At 44.6% G+C, this 21,973-nt stretch overlaps 2 protein-coding genes across 2 annotated transcripts in view; one reads left to right on the top strand and one right to left on the bottom strand.

Annotated features, from left to right (window-relative positions):
• Positions 1-4,738, top strand: part of LOC118088574 (cathepsin Z) — a 16,385-nt gene extending 11,647 nt beyond the window's left edge. Inside the window, exon 6 of the mRNA XM_035122384.2 lies at positions 1,549-4,738. Coding sequence (XP_034978275.1) covers positions 1,549-1,662 — 114 coding nt within the window. The 3' untranslated portion in view covers positions 1,663-4,738. The remainder of the gene's footprint in view (positions 1-1,548) is intronic.
• NELFCD (negative elongation factor complex member C/D) lies at positions 3,077-21,973 on the bottom strand. Its single transcript, XM_035122383.2, has 15 exons — positions 21,842-21,973; positions 18,873-18,985; positions 18,469-18,578; positions 17,922-18,031; positions 17,230-17,337; positions 15,558-15,710; positions 15,027-15,157; positions 13,767-13,932; positions 12,208-12,342; positions 10,236-10,375; positions 9,010-9,124; positions 8,337-8,432; positions 6,723-6,863; positions 5,232-5,361; positions 3,077-4,520 (listed from the first exon to the last, which is right to left on the bottom strand). Exons 1-15 carry the CDS (start codon positions 21,911-21,913, stop codon positions 4,486-4,488), a joined length of 1,755 nt encoding a protein of 584 aa, XP_034978274.1. The 5' UTR covers positions 21,914-21,973; the 3' UTR covers positions 3,077-4,485.

The raw sequence follows: 21,973 nt of genomic DNA, 5'->3' as shown, positions 1-21,973 counted from the left end.
TTCTCACATTGCAGGGGGTTGGGACTAGATGACCCTTGTGGGTCCCTTCCTACTCTGCAGTTCTGATTCTGTGAAATGTGTCCTTGAACTCTGACCTTTGCTTCTTGCTTGCTTGGAGGATAGAGGGAGGCAGGCTTGGAAACTAGCCTCTTGCTACACAAAAGCAAAATTTGCATTCATTGCTCTGCCCACTTTTGCATCTAGCCATGCCCACCCGTAGCTCATGGCCCTTGAAATGTTTGCTAGAGAGGAATGTGGCCATTGGGGGGGGGGAGTTCCCTGTCCTAAGTAATAAAAAGAGTAAGAATGTGGAAGAAGGTTGGACAGAGCAAGTCTCTCACCTTCCATATATTATAGTTGTGGCGCCCCCAGGGCTCTGTGCCCAGTGCGACCGAACCGCTTGTGTTCCCCTAAATCAGAGGTTTTCAACCTTTTTGGGTCTGCGGCTCCCTTGACCAACTACAGTCTTTCTATGGCACCCCTGTGGAGCTCAGGAGCCCAGTTCTGTCACCCATTGCCTACAGAGCTGGCAGCCTCTCCACCCTTTTCAAACACCCTTGAGTATACCCCTCAACCTCCTCTCCTCTCCCCTCTCCTTGGGAGTCCTTCGGGCAGCCACTGCCGCTGCCCCTGGTCTCTTAAGCTGCTCCAAAGAAAGGTGGGAAGCACCCCCTGGCCAGCCCCAGAGGCACCATTTGCCTGGGGAGCTTGTAGCCGGGGCTGCTGCAACAAACAGCTATGCAAGCCTTTGGGAGGCAGAGATACTAGAGAGCATCAGAGGAGGGAGAGAAGGAAAGAAGCCAGGGTTGCCCACACACCCCTGACCATCATTCAAGGCACCCCTGTTGAAAACCACTGCCCTAAATCTGTCTTTGTCCAGCGCTTCAGACAAGGATTCCTTCTCTACTTGGGAGATGCTGGGGATTGAATCTGGGACCTTTTAGATGCAAAGCAGATACTTTGCCAATGAGTAGTCAGTCAAAATAGATTCTTTTGATTCTTAAAAGTTGCAATTCCTTCTACACCCTGTATCTACAGCTGAGCAAGGGGAGATGCTCCGGACTGATGTACAGGAAAACTGGGAACTCCCCCCCTCCTACTTTGCATGAGAAGAACTGCTTTTGTTTTCACACAGGGCACTACTGGATTCAAGCTTATAATTGCAATAATCTCTCTACCAAGGATACAGGCCAATGTTCTCCTGAGCTCTGGAGCAGGAAATAGACATACACTCCTGCAGATCACACCCTAAGTTAGCAATAACAAATACCCAACCAACCAGATCAATGTGTTCTGTGGCTGGAGATGGCAGGGGCCCGTGATCCAGAGACTTGTGATTTCTGCTGCTTGTTAAGATCTCTTGTCCTGTACACGGACATGACAGATCTGGAAATACAATCTGTTGCTGCCCATGAAGTTACCTGTAGGTGTTTCTGACATGAGTTGTGCAATGAGCATTTTCAGGGCAGCACCGTAAGGTGAAGTGTTAGCTGAACATGAAGTTGTCCTGATATACCTGTGTACTGATGCAAATTTATCTCTTTACAGGGTGAGAAGGGCTGGCTTAGAATTGTAACAAGTGCATATAAAGGGGGGAAAGGAGCATCCTACAACCTTGGCGTTGAAGAGGAATGTGCTTTCGGAGACCCAATTCTTCCTTAACTCTGTGCTGGAGGAGGATTTGGAAACACATGTTCAGAAGGCAAGGACTATCCCAGCCCACTGCTTCGCAAAGGGATGAGTTAATATTCTGCAGCGCCCATTAATCATGGAACGGTGAACCTTTATTCTTTCCTCAACTAAACCTTTCTCTTAAAATAATTCAATGTTGTTTATGAAATGACCCAAAGAATGACAGGCACTGATTGCACTGAGAGAAGCAAAGCAAACAGCTTTTAATACTTTTGCATATGGAAATTACCGTAAATTCCGGCGTATAAGACGACTGGGCGTATAAGACGACCCCCAACTTGTCCAGTTAAAATATAGAGTTTGGGATACACTCGCCGTATAAGAAATACGACCTGGCGTATAAGATGACCCCTGACTTTTGAGAAGATTTTCCTGGGTTAAAAAGTAGTCTTGTAGTTAATTTTTATCGTAATTATACTGTAATGCTGGGGAGCAGAGCTCTTAAATAACTTGAAATTAAATTCTGTATGAAATTATGCAGGTCATAAATTTCTCACTGTACAGGCATAGTGAAGAGGATAAGATGATTTGAGTCAGAAAAGCTTGGAAACGTGAGTGCCTCCTTGCTTTCTAAAGGGCTAAGCTTTCTTGCTGACAGTCTTAAAGAGCGGTTCAGTAGCAATGATGGTACTGTATTACAGAACCAGCTGTTATGTGACAAGCTATTGATGGTCCTCCTTTCAGTCTTGCCCAAAAGTGGGCAGCCTGTGAGCTTCCAATAGGTTGTTGGGTCTGCAACCCCCCCCCCCCCCAATAATCCCAGATCATTCGGGCTGATGGAAATTATGGTCTCCCATCCCTGGTCAAGCTCAGGATTTGCACTCATCCATCTACATGCTGCTGAACTGGCTGGTAAGCATTAAGGAGCAGGTCTCCTAGTGCTTCCTAGCAGTATCAGCTCATATTTTGAACACATGGCATTCTTGTTATTACCCCACATTGAACTGACCTATCTCCTCTCCCCTGGAGCTGGGTGTGGCTTTTAAGGCTGCTTAGTGCAGGGCCACAGCTACTTATCTTGCCTTCTGCATTCTCTTTCTCATAAGGTGCAGATCAGATCAGAATCCACTAGCTGACTACGGAGCAGTAGGCCAACACTCCTTGTGAGATTACAGCTGAGTGTTGCCTCCACCAGCCCATCCCGTTCCCCTGGGCTTCTGGCACGCACTGTTTCAAGTAAGGGCAAAACAGTGGCTGCAAGCTATTTCTGCACAAGCCCCCCAGGGTGTCAGGGGAAGGCAGGCTGTGTGATTTTGTTAACCTATTACCAAGCTCAGCCATGCCACCAGCCTGTTTTTGCTCCATATTGGGCACGGCACAAACAAGGGTTGCCCAAGTACCTTGTAGGCTAGAATTCACAGCTAATACAGGCTGAGTTTGGTGGCTCATAAGCTAAACAGCCTTAAGCTTTGGGTATTCAGATCCCTTCTGGATTGTAGCACACAACCTGTGAGAGAGATTTGTCTATTTTCTGTACTTGATGAGAAAAACACACACATCTACATCAGCCTTTTTTTCTGGTTCAGTAGCTAAGTTTCCTCCACCACCTAAGTGTCATGATTACACAGTATTTATATTTAAAATATTCCTTAACCACCCTCCAGGGCAGTGCACGGAAGTGTGAATGAAATTTATACGCAACATATCAGTACAATACCATTTAAAGCCAACAAGCAAAACCCACAAAACTTTGGAAAGATAATACATTTCCCCAAAGCATCTACTGTGTCTGGGACAGTAATACCTTTAAAGAAACTCATGCAACATTATTTAATCAAAAATGAATTTAATAAAAAATATAACTTAACCTACTTTGTGTCGTTTTCCCTCTTACAGGTACAAGAAAAATTAGTGCTGTTTTGATTTTGATGCACTCAGGAAACTTTAACAAGACCCATTTTTACACAGTAATGAAGCTTATTGGTTAAGGTTGAGATTTCCCCTCCAATAAGGCCAGTGATTCTTCACCAGGGTCCGGCGATAGCATGTAAACACTGTGATGCACAAGTAAGCTCTGCCAATATTGTGTATCATTTATATATGAAGAAAGGGCTTTGCAAATGTCTTCTGGAATGCAGTAGGAACCAGCAATACTGCAGCTACCTGGCAACTAAGTGGCTCAACACTACCATGACTTTCAGTACGAGACGCACACAAAGACATTTATAACTTTGGGGGGGGGGACAAGTAAGTTTGTGAATCGGGTGCAGAACCTGTGGCCCTTCAGATCTGGACCCCAACTCCCATCAGCCCCAGCCAGCAAGGCCAAAGGTAACAGATGGGATTTTTACTCTAGCATCCTCTGGCAGTCAGCAGGTTGCCTATTTCTCGTTTATCTGATTGTCAAGGATCAAAGTGTGTGTGAGAGGTATTCACACACTACCCTTCTAGGCACAACTATCGCTTGTGCATAAGGGTGTGGGAAGGAATCATTGCCTGTTGGAAATTATTAGCCCTATATGCTGCAAGAGGAAGAATGCATTCCCCCCAGGGAACTAAGGCTAGGACCACTAGTGCTAGCTTTCCCCTCACATACATTCAATTCTGCTACACAAACAGCACAGGTCCTATACTCTGCCCTTCCTGATGCTCCAAGGTTTGGGGGCTGGGAAACGCAATTAATTTCAGCTAAACTCTGTCCTAGTTTCAACATTTTGGAAGCCCAGCAGTGTGAAACTCCAAGTCCACCTAAAACAGCAACCAACAAACTGCTCTTTCTCCCAAGTTCTTTGATGCCATTTGCATTATGTCACTCTGCAGTTCATCCACAGCAACTGGGTGTCTCTTGCTGGTTCAGTTGACCATGATGAAGTTCGATTTACAGTGAGCTTTAAAGAAAACAGATGAAACAAGACATGATGACCGACATGGCTCAATTTTTTTAAATCAATTCACACAAAATGGGTACAGTGGTGCCTCGCTTAACGAAAGGTTTTTTCTAGCGGAGGTTGCCTCGCTAGACGAATTCGTTTTATGAAAAATTCGTCTAGCGAATCGCGGTTTCCCATAGGAATGCATTGAAATTCAATTAATGCATTCCTATGGGATTCGCTAGACGAATTTTTCGTTATAAGAAAAGACCTGTGGAACGAATTAAATTTGTCTAGCGAGGCACCACTGCACTGATTTATTCAGTATCATTCATTCATAGGCCAATCTCTCCTTGCAAAACAGCCCTCCAAACCCCCAGCATCTCTGCTACCCACTCAATACACCGATAAGCAGGAGGTTCTCGTGTGTTACCAAAATATATGCCACAAATCATTAACTTGGCTTTGGGATGCCATGAGGCACTTGGGCGCTCCAGTTCCTCAATGTTGATTGCTAGCCCATCTATGGTTTGCATTATTGCAGGCTACATATGCTTAAATTTCTGCTGGCCAGTGACATTCGTTCTACACTGGTGAGCAGGCCAAGGCCCTGGAAAGGTAGATCACTGCAACACTCATGAGGAGCTTTGTTCAGAAATCCTCAGTTATGTCAGCTTGTTAGCTCTGAATAAATTGAATGGAAACTCAAAAGCATGGGAAACAATTTACCTATGAACTCCGTGACAGGGTCATGCTCGCCTTCGGTCTTAATCGTTCCTGCAATGCTGTCGTTCTCCAAGATTGGAAGAAAAAGCTGCACAAAGTCAGAGGTGTATGGAGGAGCAATGACATCGAGCACCTGGGGAGATAATTGAGATAGCAGAAGACTGTGGCTTACACTGTTTCAACATGTGGAAATAGAGATGGTGGCTGATGCATTGTTTCCTGATCTCAGAGAGTAGCTTGTCATTTAACAGAAACTTACTAAACACACTTCTGCAATTCTGAACACAGAAGACATCCACCTACGGACACAGAGTTGCACGCAGCGTAGTGTTGACTAAAGCATCTTGTTGTTGCAACGGGACTTCTCCCCCTCTCTGCCAATCTCTTCTGGGGTTGCCCCAACCCTCTGGGGCAGATTTTGGGTAGGGTGCAGGGCATCCACCGGAGGGGGGGGGGAGGCACATAGTGCAAGGATTTCTGCTTGCATGAGCAGGATGTGCTAGTTGGACCCCATCCACAGCATACAATACATCAGCAGCTGTTTCAGGCAAAGTAGAGGTAGGCAAAAACAAGGACAACATTATTCCTTCAGTTTCTGGCAACCATGCCTTCCACCCAACACAGCATGAAGTAAATGTTCCATCACCACAAGGATTTACCCTTGTGCAACAGGACTTCCAATCTCCCCAACCACCAACCCCACCCTGCACCCTCCCCAAACCTCCTCCGCAGGGTTGGTGGAAAACCCAGAACAGATTTAGTGGGCAGGTGGGAGAGGAGAATATTCCATCGTACAAGTGTAAATCTTTGAACTGATAGGGCAGTTGGTTTGTGTTATACTGGACGTAAGCCCACAAGTCTAGCAGTAATCGGTAAGATTCCAAATCATTTCTGTATGTTTTAACATCTATTTGTCCCATCTACAGTATCAGAACAAAACTGTCAGAGCCATGTGATATTTGAAGCCTTGCTCCAAGTGCCTTGCCTTCAGAGGTTACTTGGGTGGTGACCACCAATGGCCGTTTCTGTGACGGCACTCTGGCTATACAGTGGTACCTCTGGTTACAAACAATTCATTCCGGAGGTCCATTCTTAACCTGCAACCATCCTTAACCTGAGGTACCACTTTAGCTAATGGGGCCTCCCATTGCCGTGCGATTTCTGTTCGCATCCTGAGGTAAAGTTCTTAACCCAAGGTGCTACTTCCGGGTTAGTGGAGTCTGTAACCCGAAATGTTTGTAACCCAAGGTACCACTGTGGCTACATTATCATTTAGGTGCTTTCCTGGCTTTTAGTGGATGACTTGACTATAGGCTTGGATCTTTTGTTTTTACTGACTTGGTTGGAAGGCTTGTTAAGGACAAAGGTGGGATACCTGTGTTGCAAATAAAATAGCCAAAAGGCCACAACATCGTCTTAAGGCTGCCAATTTAATGAGCCAGTGCAAACTAATCTGCATGAACACAGCTTTGCAGGTTCCACATAGTCACTGACCTCCGTCACAAAGTATCTGATCAGGGAAATGTCCGTGTCCAGCTTCTCGAGGCACTTCCGTATGTAGCCAACCACTGGAAGGACGTATCCTCGACTGAGCAAGTGAACCATCCTGTCCAGAAGGGTTTTTTTAAGTTCCAGCTGAAAGGACAAACAAGGCAGGATGTTTATCTTTGAAACTCAGCCTAAGTAAAATCTTAAAAGATGATGTAACTGAGGGATCTGTTCATTCTCTAGCAAAGATTCCAAGCTGCATTAACCATTTAAAGAAGACAAGACCTGCCTTGCTGAATGAGAAGAAGGGCTGCCCTTGCTTGTGGGTCTGATTCACACCAAGTAGCCTCTGAATGAGGATGTAGGGAAGCTCCCTTTGGCAGCCATGAGTTCCAACAGCAGGCCTGTGCCTGGAATGGACCCCCCACATCCAGCTCTCTCGATCTTGCTCTGGAGAAGGAAAGGGTTGCTGACTGCCCTCAGCAATGCCCCACTTTGTTCTCTCTTTCTGAGAGTTCTGCCTTCGCTGCTCCTTCTGCCGTGAGCTGCTCTTTCAGATGTCTCCGGAGAGTTTGCAAGCGGCAGCAAATCGCTTCCTATGTTTCAAACATCTGGTTCTCGCATCCTGCTGAACACTGAGGTTACATTCAGCTGTCGTAACTAATGGCAGTTTGCTCGATCTATCTTCCCTGTATCTGTTCCCCTTCTGAAGCCCAGGGTCACCACTAAACTGCAAGGTTGAAATCCATGAATAAGTTAAGCATTTCGTGTACTACTTTTTGCCTGCCCACTGACTTGCCAATCAATGCCAGCTCAAGACCTAAATATATTATACCAACAAAGTTATGTAAACTTTTATAGCCTTGGGTGAAGAAGTTATGCAACTCTTGATTTTTGGCACAACGGACAATTGGCAAGGATATCAGCCGAGATGGAAGGTAATACTGAAAAGCCCTTACTGATGATCCATCTGTCTAGTTATTGCCAGCTGAACCCACGTACAGGAGAATGTACAAGAACAAACTCTCTTTTCTTGGCCCCACAAGAAGATTATCTCCTTCATCAATGAGAATATGGAGATGTAACTTTCATTTCTTAGTACAGGGATGGGGACATAGCTGTCAACTTTTCCTTTTTAAGGGAAATTCCCTTATTCCAAATAGGATTCCGCATGAGAAAATGGAAAGGTTGACAGCTATGGATGGGGAAAGCAGTCTGCAGCTATTGCTGAACTCAAACTTCCTCAGCCCTAGGCAGTATTGTCTGATCAGAGAGATGACTGGAATAGGATTTGGCAACAGATCATTTGTAAGGGGAATGTTGCAGGGTTGTCCCATCCTCTGGTTTGTTCAGTCTCTCTTAAATAAAAGCAGAATTCTGCCCAGCAACTACAAGGCACAGTTATTTCCCACAAGAATCCTTCACTCTCTTTTCTGCAGACGCTACAAAAGTATGCTACAAAAGTGGCATAAAGGTTTGCAGCCCCTGAACGCCCCCCCCCACCAGCACAAAACGACAGCTCCCAAGATTGCTTGGGCAACCTGCTTCAGTTCTGTAGCACAGAAGTAAGGAGGAGAAAAAAAGGCCTGAGGAAAATCTAAACCCCTCAATTTTCATCACCTGTTCCATGACATCGAGCTGAGAGTGCTCCGTCTCAAAGAGTTTGACCAGAAGCTGCAGGACCAGAGGATGAAGGAGTTGATGGCATGTACTGATCTGCAAATCAGAAGGCAAATATGTAAGTTCCTCTAGACTCCGGTATTAACACACAAACCTGGCCAAGAGACAAGTGCTTTAAGACACACATTCTTAAGACACATTATGGATAGCTCAGTTGGTTAGAGCGTGTTGCTGGTAACGCCAAGGTTGCAGGTTTGATCCCCATATGGGACAGCTGCATATTCCTGCATGGTTGGGGGGTTGGACATGAGGGCTATGCAGTTATCCCACAATTCTGGACAGGTGAAGAATCTGATACTGGATCAAATGCTCAGCATCCCCCAAATACTAGGTAGCTTTCCCTTAAGAACAAACTAAAGCTTCTAGTCCTCACGGTTGGCAAAATGGTGCACCTTAATGCATATGCATGCAAAGCCTGGTGAACTTTGAACAACCAGAGGGGATGTGAGTGTGATTTCTAGTGTCTAAGAAGTGGAGCTTCAACACCCTGCAAAACTCTTTGCCCCTTCCCCGCCAGGATGAGCAGAAGTAAATCACACAAAACACATTATTTGTTGTGCCGAATTAAGCGCAGCGTGCATGCGCACAGACACACATACAGCCCTGACCTTACCTCATCCAACAGCGCCAAGTGCACTGGAGTATGATCAGTCTGAAGCTGGAAATATCGGGGCTCTGACACTGTCCAGTCAACCCATTTCAGTACGCCCATTGCTACTACTGGAAATCTAAAAGATACAGGGAAGCCACGCTAAATATTATTTAATGATTTATATATTTACATTATGCACTCCTATTTAAAAAAAATTCAAGGTGGTACGCAACACAAGAGAGTAAACTCAGCAGAAGTAACTGTAAAACAAGAATACATCAATTAATACTGATTGGTTCAAAAAAGAAAATACATCTTACAGAGGCCCATCTGTCCCGAACAAGCTACAGCTGAATGCTTTAACCTGTTGTCCACTGGAAGCTTCCAGATCTAAATGTCCGCCAGGACTTAACCATTTCTCTTTTGCTGTTGCAGTCTTTCCAGTCTGACCTCATGTGACCCTGAGCTGTCAGCCCAATCTGGAAAATGCCTAAGCTCCAGAACAATACTGACCCCCACACAGGAAAGGGTGCTTGTTGTTTCTTCTGTGGATCAATGTTGGAAAAACAGATCCTAACCTTTTAAGGAAACTGATTTGCTTTAAGCAAGGGTACTGAGTCTCTCCCCATGAGACAGAATCCTAGCTCAGCATTAAGCGGTATATTATTAACTAATACAATAATAAAATGATGGTGATATTATTAATACTAAATAGGTGGTATTCAACTTCTCCATTTGAACAGGGCAAGGATCTCCACTTGCACAACGGGACTTTGCCGCACACCTTCTCTAAATTTGTTCCTAAGGGTTGGGGGAACTCCTAGAACAAACTTTGGGGTTATGGAAAATGGGGGGGGCACAGAGCAGGGAAGAATTTCTGTTGTACAAAAAGAAATTCACTCATAGAACAAGAGACTCACTGCTCTGTTGGATTCCACTTAATAAAAAACAAACAAACAAACAAACAAACAAACAAACAACAGGCAAGGGTCAAGGTCCAAACAGTTAGCAGCCCATGGAAATGACCTTCATCCTAAGGGTATCAAAGGCTGCAGTGAACATATGTTTTTCATTTGAATTTCAATATTTATTACTGTAAGCTGTCCAGAAAGGTTATTGGCTGGCGTATAAATAATATATGGCATATAAATATCTGTACCAAGGAAAAGCACAAAACTGAAGTGTTTCCACGTTAATGCAAGCTTTACTCTCAAGCAAATTAGTCAAAATCTTCTTCCAAGATTTACCTGATGCACTGGTAGAGGGTGCTCAGTTCTGCTACGAGTTCGGAGGCGCCTTTATTTTCATTGCAACAAAGATTGTGAACAGTTTCGATCGCTTTTGTGGTGGACTTGAGTTCATCTTTATTTATGCTCACTCTCTTGTTCTAAAAGTGTGATAAAATGTGGTATGGGAGACAAGAAGAGTCATGAGTGCAGAAGTAGCACATGGTACAGATTGCAATTTCGTCCACCTTCCTGACGAGTCAAAGCTTTTGAGCTCTCTGCATGCCTTTCGCTTTCCACAAACAAGATAATATCATTAGGTAACGTGCAGAAGAATTTTCAATCTGATGCCATGAAGATAGGCAAGGACAATTTTTTGACCAAAGTGGAAGATGGATGACCCATTTATATCCTAAGGGAAGGAGCCATGAAGGCATGCAATAGCTGATGGGTCGACAGGTTCATTTGATAGCATAAAACTGAGATGGCTCAAGCTATCAGCTGGCTAGTCTTTCGTCCTCAGTCCCTCTACCCCAAACCTGTAATATAAGGATGCCAATAGTAGCTCACCTTGCAGGCCTGTTGTTTACAGAGGTACTGTACAAAAAGCACTTTGAGCATTTTTTAAAGTGCTCTGTAAAAGAAACAAGTTGTTGTTTTTAAGCTGGTTATAAGTTATCACTTCTTGCAAGACAGGAGTCAAGTTTACAGTTTTATTCTACAGTGGTACCTCGGTTTATGAACACAATTGGTTCCGGAAGTCTGTTCATAAACTGAAGCAAACTTTCCCATTGAAAGTAATGGAAAGTGAATTAATCCATTCCAGACGGTCCGTGGAGTACTTAAAATGAAGCATTCATAAACTGAAGTGAACTTTCCCTTGAAAGTAATGGAAAGTGGATTAATCCGTTCCAGACGGGTCCGCGGCGTACTCAACCTGAAGCGTACTTAACCCGAAGCATGGGTGTAATTGGTTCCGGAAGTCTGTTCATAAACTGAAGCGTTCATAAACTGAAGCGAATTTTCCCATTGAAAGTTATGGAAAGTGAATTAATCCATTCCAGATGGGTACGCGGCGTTCGTAAAACGAAAATTCGTAAACCGAGGTTCCACTGTATTCCCCTAGTCATCTTCATTTCGATCAATCCAATAAAAATAGCAATATTCGCAGAAGATACATACAATTTCAACTATATTTCTTCTACAGAAACCTATGACTTCCCATCCTCTCCATATTTTCCTTTATATTAAACATCTTGCTCTAATTTATCATTATCATTTTGTGAAATTTCTCTTTTCTATTTTGAAATCCTTTTCCTTCATATATATTATTTACAGAAATCATTCAAAGGCTGTTGTTGTTTAGTCATTTCCGACTCTTCGTGACCCCATGGACGAGAGCACACCAGGCACTCCTGTCTTCCACTGCCTCCCGCAGTTTGGTTAAACTCATGTTAGTAGCTTCAAGAACAATGTCCAACCATCTTGTCCTCTGTCATCCCCTTCTCCTTGTGCCCTCAATCTTTCCCAACATCAGGGTCTTTACCAGGGAGTCTTCTCTTCTCATGAAGTGGCCAAAGTATTGGAGCCTCAGCTTCAGGATCTGTCCTTCCAGTGAGCACTCAGGGCTGATTTCCTTCAGAATGGATAGGTTTGATCTTCTTGCAGTCCATGGGACTCTCAAGAGTCTCCTCCAGCACCATAATTCTACCGTGTTTAAGTTACAGCTACTTCTCAAATAATTCTTAAAATTATCCCATTCTAGAATGAACTCCTGTCTAGATTTATATCAGATTTCCCCCCAAAAAAGAGGCTAATTCCGCATATTCTGTCAATTTGAGTAACCATTCAGTTCAAGTAGGGAATTTTTCCAATATGTTGCAATAAGCACCCTCACGGCCGCGGTTGCATATAAGAAAACTTTCCTTATACCCTTGGGGGTGTCAGTACCTTTATTCTAAATTACGATGAAACATAACATAGGTGAGCTTACCTTTTTCCATGTTTCCACAACGCTAGCTGCATATGCCAAAATATGAATATATTTGTGTTTATGGTCTTGATTTATCTTGGCACCTGGCTTAAACAGCGATAGCATGAAGAGATCCAGGAAAGCGGGAACTCTGATCTGAGAAACAGTAATACAAGACATCTGTATGAGCCAGAGTGCTGTCATGCTTAGAGTGTCGGACTAGAACCTGGGACACCAGGATTCAAATCCCTACTCAGCCATTAATCTCACAGGGTGACCTTGGGCCAGCCACTGCCCCTCAGCCTAACCTACCTCACAGGGTTGTTGTGGGGATTAAATGAGGAAAGGGGATGTGCATGTGGGCCACCTGTGAGCTCCCTGGAGAAAAATAGCATATAAAGGCAATATGGTTGCGATAAATAGATAAACAATAAAAAACATGACAAGAGGCGGCTCATGCAAAATCATGGTTTTAAGAGTCACCAAACGCAGAATCTGTATCGTTGTTTGTTTGTTTTTATGGGTGGGGGAGGGAATGGGAAGGGAAAGGAAAAATGGTATGGGAAATTAAAAATTGGAAGGAGAGAATATAATGTATGTAAAAATTCTCGTACTTCAATAAAAATCTTTTAAAAAAGAAAAAAAGAATCTGTATCGTTATCATGTTTCTAGTAAAGTGGATTTCCTAGACAAGGTTTAGTAAGAGTCCTAATGCCGTAATCAAAACACAATTTCAATTAAAAACACCAAGAGAGTTGATTTTACCCAAATCACATAGTACAAAAGCCTGGTCAACAGGAAGGTCTAGAGCAGTGCGGGGGGCCGAACTTGTGGTCCTCCAAGACGTTGTTGGACTTGCGCTCCCATCAGTGGCAGCCCAGACGGCCAACAATCTGGGATCATGGGAGTTGTACTTCAGCACTACCTGGAGGGCCCCAAATTTGCCTATCCCTGGCCAAGATAATAGACTGCGAACACACTTGTTTTTATTTTTGTCCTCATTATTCAAGGCATGCTGTGTTATAGTACCAAGGATGAGGAAGGTTAACATGTCAGCATCTTTTTGGAGTCGGGGAAAGCTCATAGAGCAGTTTACAACTCCAAGTCATGAAATCCCTGACTGATACCTTGTCTCAGTCACAAACTCTGAAGGTAATCTTAGGCAAGCCACTGCCTCTCGACTAGTATATAGCCTACCATAATAAGGCTGTAGAAGGGGATGCAATGAGACAGTGTATGTGAAGCATTGTGGACTTGGAATTCTAAATATGCTAGCAATTATTATTAGGCATTGCGCTATTAGAGGTGCTAAGGGATAGTTCTGTTTTCCTTACATTCATAGTGTCTGTGCAATTGCTAGCAACTCATGTGAAAAACAGCAAAGGTTTGAGGGAAAGGAGGCAAGCCAAGATGCAAATGTGCCCTATGAGATACTTAAAAGCATGTTAATTCACAAGAGGAGGCTCTAACTGTGCAGTGAAGGAGTAGGAGCAATGAGGTGCTTTGCACAGTTCTTGATGCCGTTGAAAGCGTAGCAAAAAAAAAAAAAAGCTTCTTCAAAAGAAGCTACTGATACTTACCAGCTCTACTGGAGGAGGATCCATGCTCGAAAACATTTTGTGCAAGACCGTGATGTCTGCTGGGTTCAACGCTCCTTTCGATAACATGGCACCAAGTGCTTGGCAGGCTCGAGGGTACGAAGCAGCCGTTCCCAGAGCTAAAGTGATCTGACTAGCATCGTGGCCTCTTGAGAAGGTCAAAACAAGAAGAGGAGAGAATTTTAGGTGATCTGTAGACTAAGAGGTGCTAGGTTGCCAACAGGAGCAGACAATACTAAACGACTTCCAAGGGTGCTGAGCAGGTTAAAGATGACCCAAAAGAACCCCATGATCAAGATACGCAGAGCAGCATCCTTCAGATTGAGTTTGGGCCCAGAAGTGTTTATCATCAAATACACCAGAGTTCATCTAGCCCATTGCTGCATTGCGTTATTAAGTTTACATATACAGTGGTACCTCGGTTTAAGAACAGCCCTGTTTACGAACAATTCGGTATAAGAACTCCGCAAAACCGGAAGTAGTGTTCCGGTTAGCGATCTTTACCTCGGTCTACAAAAGGAAGCCGAACAGTGGAAGGGCACCAGCGGTGGGAGACCTCATTAGGGAGAGCGCGCCTTGGTTTAAGAATGGACTTCTGGAATGGATTAAGTTCGTAAACCGAGGTACCGCTGTACTTTGACGATTGTTTCAACTTGGACCCCTATCCTGCCTTTTCCTAAGCCCCAGATCTGCTTAACCCCAGCTACTAATTGAAAACACAAGCTAAACAATCTTACAAAATGTTTGAAAGATGTTCGGGCAGCAATGACCCCTCTAGGGGTAGGAATTTGCACAGCTGTGCGTCAGTTATTAAGAATGCCTTCCTTTATGCCCTCATAATTCAAACATGGAAGGAAAGGTCCTGCCTTGCCTATCTTAAGACACTGCTGCAGGACACTGTGGAGTCTTTCAGTTTGGAAATACCTGCTGATTTATGCATGAAATACAGCTGTAAGTCCTCCTATTCCCAAGAGTCAGAAGGTTTTGTGTACTCCCAATGATGCACCTTAGGCAGAAGGGTTGCTCTGGGAAAAACCATGAAAACCTGTGCACCAGCTATTCTGCCAGCGCTACGTTCTCACGCCATACTTTAGTTTCAACTAACTTCCTAAAATGAACTGCACAAGTGGGTTGGACCAGGTTTCTGTTTTCACTGAGCTTACATCTAAACTGGGAGAGCACAGGGCAAGCAGAGCCACAGATAAATTAAGAAAAAGAGCTTTAAATGCAGCAAGGTCTTACTTCTCGTGAGCAAACCGTTGAACCTCTTGAGCAATCCTGCGCACAGCAGAGCCACCTTGCTCTTCTTGAGATAATATGGACATTATCGCTTGGGCAAAGAGATAGGTATGTTCACCATGGCACACCATTTTCTGCAAATACACCGAGAGACAAAAGGTACTAATAACAGTATCTTCCGATTTATGAAAGCACAGGCAACAAAAAAAGTGGTTTTGCATGCTTAGCTGAGATGGGAATAGGAGAGAATCTTCTCTGTATCATTCTAATTTTAATGTAGCCGGAGCAAGCACAATAGTAGAGAATCTAGGAGGACATCAAAACATTCTGGAGTACAGAACTCATTTTCTAGAGTCAGCAGGGAAATGGGAGTCTGGCTGTGCAACTTTGGCATATTGGGAAATGGTCCAAAAAGGGGTCACCTGTTTCGGTAGAATTTGTGGAAGGCTTCTCACATCCTCCCCAAATCAGGGACCTTTGGAACATCAGATGCATCATAAAAAACAAGAATTAGAGGAGAAAAAAGAGACTTACAGCAAACTCAGGTAAATTCTTCTCCAGGTTTTCTTCCCCACCATCTAAGATAGTAGCCAGAGAAGTACGCAGTACTCGAGAAAAAACTTCCAACTGCTGGCATGCTGTTGATACGCTGGTTATCTCCCCTTGGTACCCAGCGTCAGAGATAAGCTGTAACAAAAGCATCAGCAGCTGAGTCAACTGCAGCACTTGGAGGCCAAAGAGAAGTTCACGCTCAGAAGAATATAAATAATAATAATAATAATTTATTTATACCCCAGCCACTCTGGGCGGCTTCCAACAGAAAAATGGAATAAAATAATCTATTAAACCTTAGAAGCCTCCCTAAACAGGGCTGCCTTCAGATGTCTTCTAAAAATCTGGTAGCTGTTTTTCTCTTTGACATCTGATGGGAGGGCGTTCCACAGGGCGGGCGCCACCACCAAGAAGGCCCTTTGCCTGGTTCCCTGCAACTTGGCTTCTCGCAATGAGGGAACCGGCAGAAGGCCCTCGGTACTGGACCTCAGTGTCCGGGCAGAACGATGGGGGTGGACATGCTCCTTCAGGTATACTGGACCGAGGCCATTTAGGGCTTTAAAGGTCAGCACCAACACTTTGAACCTCCATGCATGCATTTCAGCAGATACCATTACATTTTCATTGCAGGCGGTTGGACTAGAAGACACTCAGGATCCCTTCCAACTATACAATTCTATGATTTGGGGGCCTGTGGACATATTTGCAAACCGGATAGACTTTCATGCCCACCACATAGTCATCTCCTGCACACAAGCATGGACTGCAACCTAAGTCACATATAAAGTTAAGCACTATTATACATGTGTAACAGTCATAGAGAATCCTGGGAACTGTAGTTGTTAACTGTGCTGATCTCACAGAGGTACAATTCCCAGCATCCTTAACTAACTACAGCTCCCAGGATTCTCGCATGACTTTCAAAGTGGTAAATAGTGCATTAAATGTATGGTGTTGATGGAACCTTAGTTTGCTAACTGCAACAGAATGCTTCTTTCAAGCCTAATGGCTGGGGAAACCCAGCCAGATGGGTGGGGTATAAATAAATAAATATAATAATTAATTATTATCATTATTGTTATTAATGCTCACAGCACGGCTTCAGGAAAGCTGGCCGTGAAAACCTTGGGTCCATCTTTGTTGACCACAAAATGTGCCTGCCAATAAAAATGAAAATAAGTGCAAATGTGCTTGCACCTCCGATTTACAGAGGAAACAAGCCCTAATTGGTATCTTAATATCCAGCACACACCACATGACATTTTCATCTAAAGCAGAGGCTGGTCCGTTAGGGCAAGTGGACCACCAACCTCAGTTTGCCCTCACCTGCCTGCCTCCTTCCTTACAACCAGTCCTAGTGGATGGCACTGCCTGTCAGCCTTTTCCTCCTCCTTAGCAATGGCCTTGTAGAACTCAAAATAGCGGAAGATGGAGGCAAAAGCAGAATTAGTTGGCTCCACCTACTGTTGGCCTCTCTACTTCCCACCCTACTGTTCCTAATGAGCGCCACCCTGCACTGATATGAAGGAGCACTTCGTGTCTGCTGTGCATTCTTGCTGACAGTTTAGCCAGCAAATGGTTTTGCGTCACTCTCTTCCCGCCCCTCTTGCTCATAACATGGTTTTCCAATTAACTGAAACAGATTATTAATTACCTTGACAGTAAAGTTCAGCATGAGGCAGTCTGGATGAGCTTCAGCCAGTTTGTAGAACAGATCCCGCCATGTAGTGTGCGCTATCATTTGCTCAAGCCATGCTGGTGTCTGCCAAAAAAAGAACAAAAACAGAGCAACAGAATGACACAGCCCTAGAGGCTGAGTAAAATCAACCTGATGCTCCAAAACAGCTTTAAAATTTCCTAACGAAAAAGCAGTGCTTTCCAGGGGAAAATGTTGCATTAGTATCTTGGAGCTCGAATGCCTAGTCAACCACAACTTTGCTATCAGTTACCTACCAGAGTTGTTGAGCCTTTTTTAGGGGGGGGGATGTCGAAAATCGCTCACCCACATGTGTCACAAAATCCACCTCTCGTCTATCCCATCGCCAGCAGAAGCTGCCAATCACCCGCCCAATTGCCGCAATATCGGTCAAGCAACACCACCCACTGGCGCAGCAACCAATAACACGCACAATAGCCACTGACAGCCACAGCAGCAACCAATCAAATGTCCAGCCTATGCACTACCCATGTATAAGACGACCCCCCACTTTTTAGCATTTTTTTTACAGGGAAAAAACCAGTCTTTTACAAGGCAAAGAAAAATACGGTACTTGTTTGAACTGACTATAGCCAGAAATGCCTTTGAGACGGATATCATACTTGGCAGCATTAAGTTATGTGAATTACCTCTCCTTCCTCTGTGAAAATTGAATCTGCTTTCCGAGGATCAAAGTGCTTAATCAGCAAGCTTTTCAGGTGGTTTTCCACTGTCTCCTGGACTTGAATGGGCTCAACACCTGCAATGAGAGAGATTCCTGTGTATGAATACATGTCTGTCAAACAGAAATTCTTTCATGCTTCCTGTGACTAAACCTTGTGACAAGGGAGCGCATACAGTACACCCCCCTCTCCCTACCAAGCTTAACCAAGAGGCAATTACAATCAGAAGATGTTAATTTTACAGTACTTTGATTCTGCTGGCAAGCTTTCATATGACATATCTATTTGCATCCCAAGTGTTAGCTACTCAAACTCAGTTAACTCATCCATTAATGTGCAGCCGATTCTGAATCATAGGTCTATTCCCCCCCTCACTCAAAGCAGTAGTCAAAATATTTTTAAGTGACTAATAGGTAGAAAATTTGCTATAGCAGGCATGTCTTTTTTTGCATGCTGTGCAAAAAAAGTAGCAGTCACATACACACACAAACCCCAACAATGTTTGGGAACATACCTGTTTGAATGAGCCACTCGGCCAAAAGATTTACTGTCTGAGCTACAGCAGTATAGTTATCCGATAAGAGCTGGATCACATTCTCTGGAGAGCCACCTGCTTGGAAATACCTGTTAAAAGATGCAGGCACCACTTTGAGCCAAACTCTAAAAAATCAAGGAGTATCAAATTTCGAAGTAAATTGCCCCTTAACTCAGTGTTTCTCAACCAGTGTGTCTCCAGATGTTTTGGGACTACAACTCCCATCATTCCTGACCACTGGTCTTGCTAGCTAGGGATGATGGGAGTTGTAGTCCCAAAACATCTGGAGGCACACTGGTTGAGAAACACTGCCTTAACTGAGCCAGGGACCAATACTACCATTCCCTCTTCCACCCACACCAACGCAATCACCCTGCCGTTACCTTTTCAAAGTATTAAATATGGAGGGCTCCATGATGTAATCTCGGGTGGAAAATTTCTGCAAACATTCCTGCTGGACACCAGCATCATCTTCTTCACCATATTCATCATCTTGCTGTTCGAAAGTGCAGAATTGCAAACCGTTATTTTTCCCACCACACTGGATTTCTGTTATAATACACTTGTTGGCAAAGTTAGCTTCCCCCCCCCCCGGCTTTAAGGAATGTGGTTAGAAAATAATAATAATAATAATAATAATAATAATAATAATAATAATAATAAAGGTCAGCACCAACACTTTGAATTGTGCTCGGAAACGTACTGGGAGCCAATGTAGGTCTTTCAGGACCGGTGTTATATGGTCTCGGCGGCCGCTCCCAGTCACCAGTCTAGCTGCCGCATTCTGGATTTGTTGTAGTTTCCGGGTCACCTTCAAAGGTAGCCCCACGTAGAGCGCATTGCAGTAGTACAAGCGGGAGATAACTAGAGCATGCACCACTTTGGCGAGACAGTCCGCGAGCAGGTAGGGTCTCAGCCTGCGTACCAGATGAAGCTGATAAACAGCTGCCCTGGACACAGAATTGACCTGCGCCTCCATGGACAGCTGTAAGTCCAAAATGACTCCCAGGCTGCGCACCTGGTCCTTCAGGGGCACAGTTACCCCATTCAGGACCAGGGAGTCCTCCACACCTGCTTGCCTCCTGTCTCCCACAAACAGTACTTCTGTCTTGTCAGGATTCAATTTCAATCTGTTAGCCACCATCCACCCTCCAACCACCTCCAGACACTCACACAGGACCTTCACCGCCTTCACTGCTTCTAATTTAAAAGAGAGGTAGAGCTGGGTGTCATCCGCATACTGATGAACACCCAGCCCAAACCCCCTGATGATCTCTCCCAGCGGCTGCATGTAGATGTTAAGAAGCATGGGGGAGAGGACAGAACCCAGAGGCACCCCACAAGTGAGAGCCCAGGGGTCTGAACACTCATCCCCCACCACCACTTTCTGAACACGGCTCAGGAGGAAGGAGCGGAACCACTGTATGACAGTGCCCCCAGTTCCCAACCGCTCTAGACGGTTCAGAAGGATGTTATGGTCAATGGTGTCAAAAGCCGCTGAGAGATCCAGCAAAACTAGGAAAGACAACAAAACAACAAAACCCCAGCAACACATATTAGAATAATAGAATCATAGAGTTGGAAGAGACCACAAGGGCCATCCAGTCCAACCCCCTGCCAAGCAGGAAACACCATCAAAGCATTCTTGACATATGCCTGTCAAGCTTCATCCTGATCATGAAGATGGATAAGAGGCAATTAAGAGCTTGTCTCTTCAGGTCTGATGCAGAAAGGGATTTAACCACGATTGTCTCTACCAAAAGTTCACCATGGTTCCAACTTATCAAAATGGAGCACATCCGAGCTAGTTATTTGACAAAGCTCCCACTTGCCGTACTAAAAATCGCTTTTACAGAATTACGATTCCAATCGATGCCCTCAGCGGTGGTGGATGGTCGGTATAACAAAGTACAGTACAAGGAGAGACAACCTTGTGTAGAGGACCTGTATCACTATTTATTGCAATGCCTGCTATATATAGAACCAAGAGACCGATTTATAAAACCCCTGCTCACGAATGGAACACACTCAAACAGGGTGGAAAGGGTGAAATGGCTGCTGAGTGATACTGATGACTTCGTAACTTATAAAGTAGCACTATATGTGCTGGCAGCTAAGACGATCAGGAGAAAAGAACTAGATAAAATAGCGGTCCATTGCAAAGGTGATTCGGACATTTAAGCTGCCACATTCTACCTGAGAACCCCTTGCTATTACGGTATATCGTATGCAATAAATAATTTTTTGGAGATGTGATCGTTGTTTATTGCATCTGCAGTGCCTGATGTTTTTTATGGTTATCGTTGCTTTTCTTTTTGTTCCCATTGTGAATGATGCCATGGCCTTTGGCTAGTGCAAAAAAATTGATGATGATGATGATATTAAACTGCTTCATCCTGTGGCTACAACGTTAACAGCCATACAGGCACAGGAACACAGGATGCTGTCTTTTATTGGGGAAGACTATTGGTCCGTCTAGGTTAGTTTTGCCAATGCCTAGCCAGTGTGGGGTGCACCCCAGAGAACAAAGCTAATGGTCTGGGATGATGGGAGTTGGAGGCAAATAAACATCCAGACAGCATCATGTGTAGGCTACTCCTAGTTTACGGGCAACTAGCAGTTCTCCAGAGCCTCTAGCAGGAGTCTTCTGCAGTCCTATCTGGAAATGCATGCCCCTCTGGAAATGTAAAGCAATGGTGTCAGTGTTAGAAACTCAGATATGAAAACTAGGAGCTAAATAGCACCTTAAACCTAGGTTATGGGAGCAAAAATAGAACGTCCAGGTGCCCTTTTTTTAATGACAAGAATACAAAGCTGAAAATGAATGAACTGCAGCTAAAACATTATGCCCACTTCCCACATGGTCTAGTAGTGCTTCCCCTAATACTGTACTAGTCTTAAGAGGGTCTCTCCTCCAGTTTTCGGAAGTGGGGAGGCAGGAAAAGGTCCTCCTTTCCTTCCAACTCTGCAGTTTAAATCTGAAATCTTAAGGCGCAGTACTGCGCCCAGAGCTCAGAAACTTCTCACCCTAATGAAATTCCCTATCGCAAAACGCGCCTAGAACGATGGGAGTTCCGAATGGTGTTCATGCAATAATAATAATAATAATAATTATTATTATTAATAAGGAGCAACACATCCCCCGTTGCCCTCTTGGTGCTGCTTTTGAATTTACTACCTACAGCTTTCCTGAAGATAAATCAATCCCCCGGGGAGGAGGCGGAAAGGAGGTTTTCGGCTTGTGCAGCCTCAGAAACACAAGAGGGCGCGGGGGCGGAGAATAATAAATAACAACAATAAGAACAATAAGACCCCCCCCCCGAAAGACCTCCCTCCGCGGCCTCGCTCTCACCGCCCCACCGTCGCCGCCGTCGTCCCCCCACTCGGCGGCGGCGCTGCCTCCCAGGTAGTCGGGCTCCTCCATGGGCTCCTCTCGACTGCGGGACGCGTCCGGCTCCCCGCCTCCTCGCTCCCAGGGCCCTCA

The sequence above is a fragment of the Zootoca vivipara genome, chromosome 7, assembly GCF_963506605.1.
Source record: "Zootoca vivipara chromosome 7, rZooViv1.1, whole genome shotgun sequence".
NCBI classification, from domain to species: Eukaryota; Metazoa; Chordata; class Lepidosauria; order Squamata; family Lacertidae; genus Zootoca; species Zootoca vivipara.
Note: the sequence above shows the minus strand (reverse complement) of the source record. Positions and strands in the feature narration are given on the sequence as shown.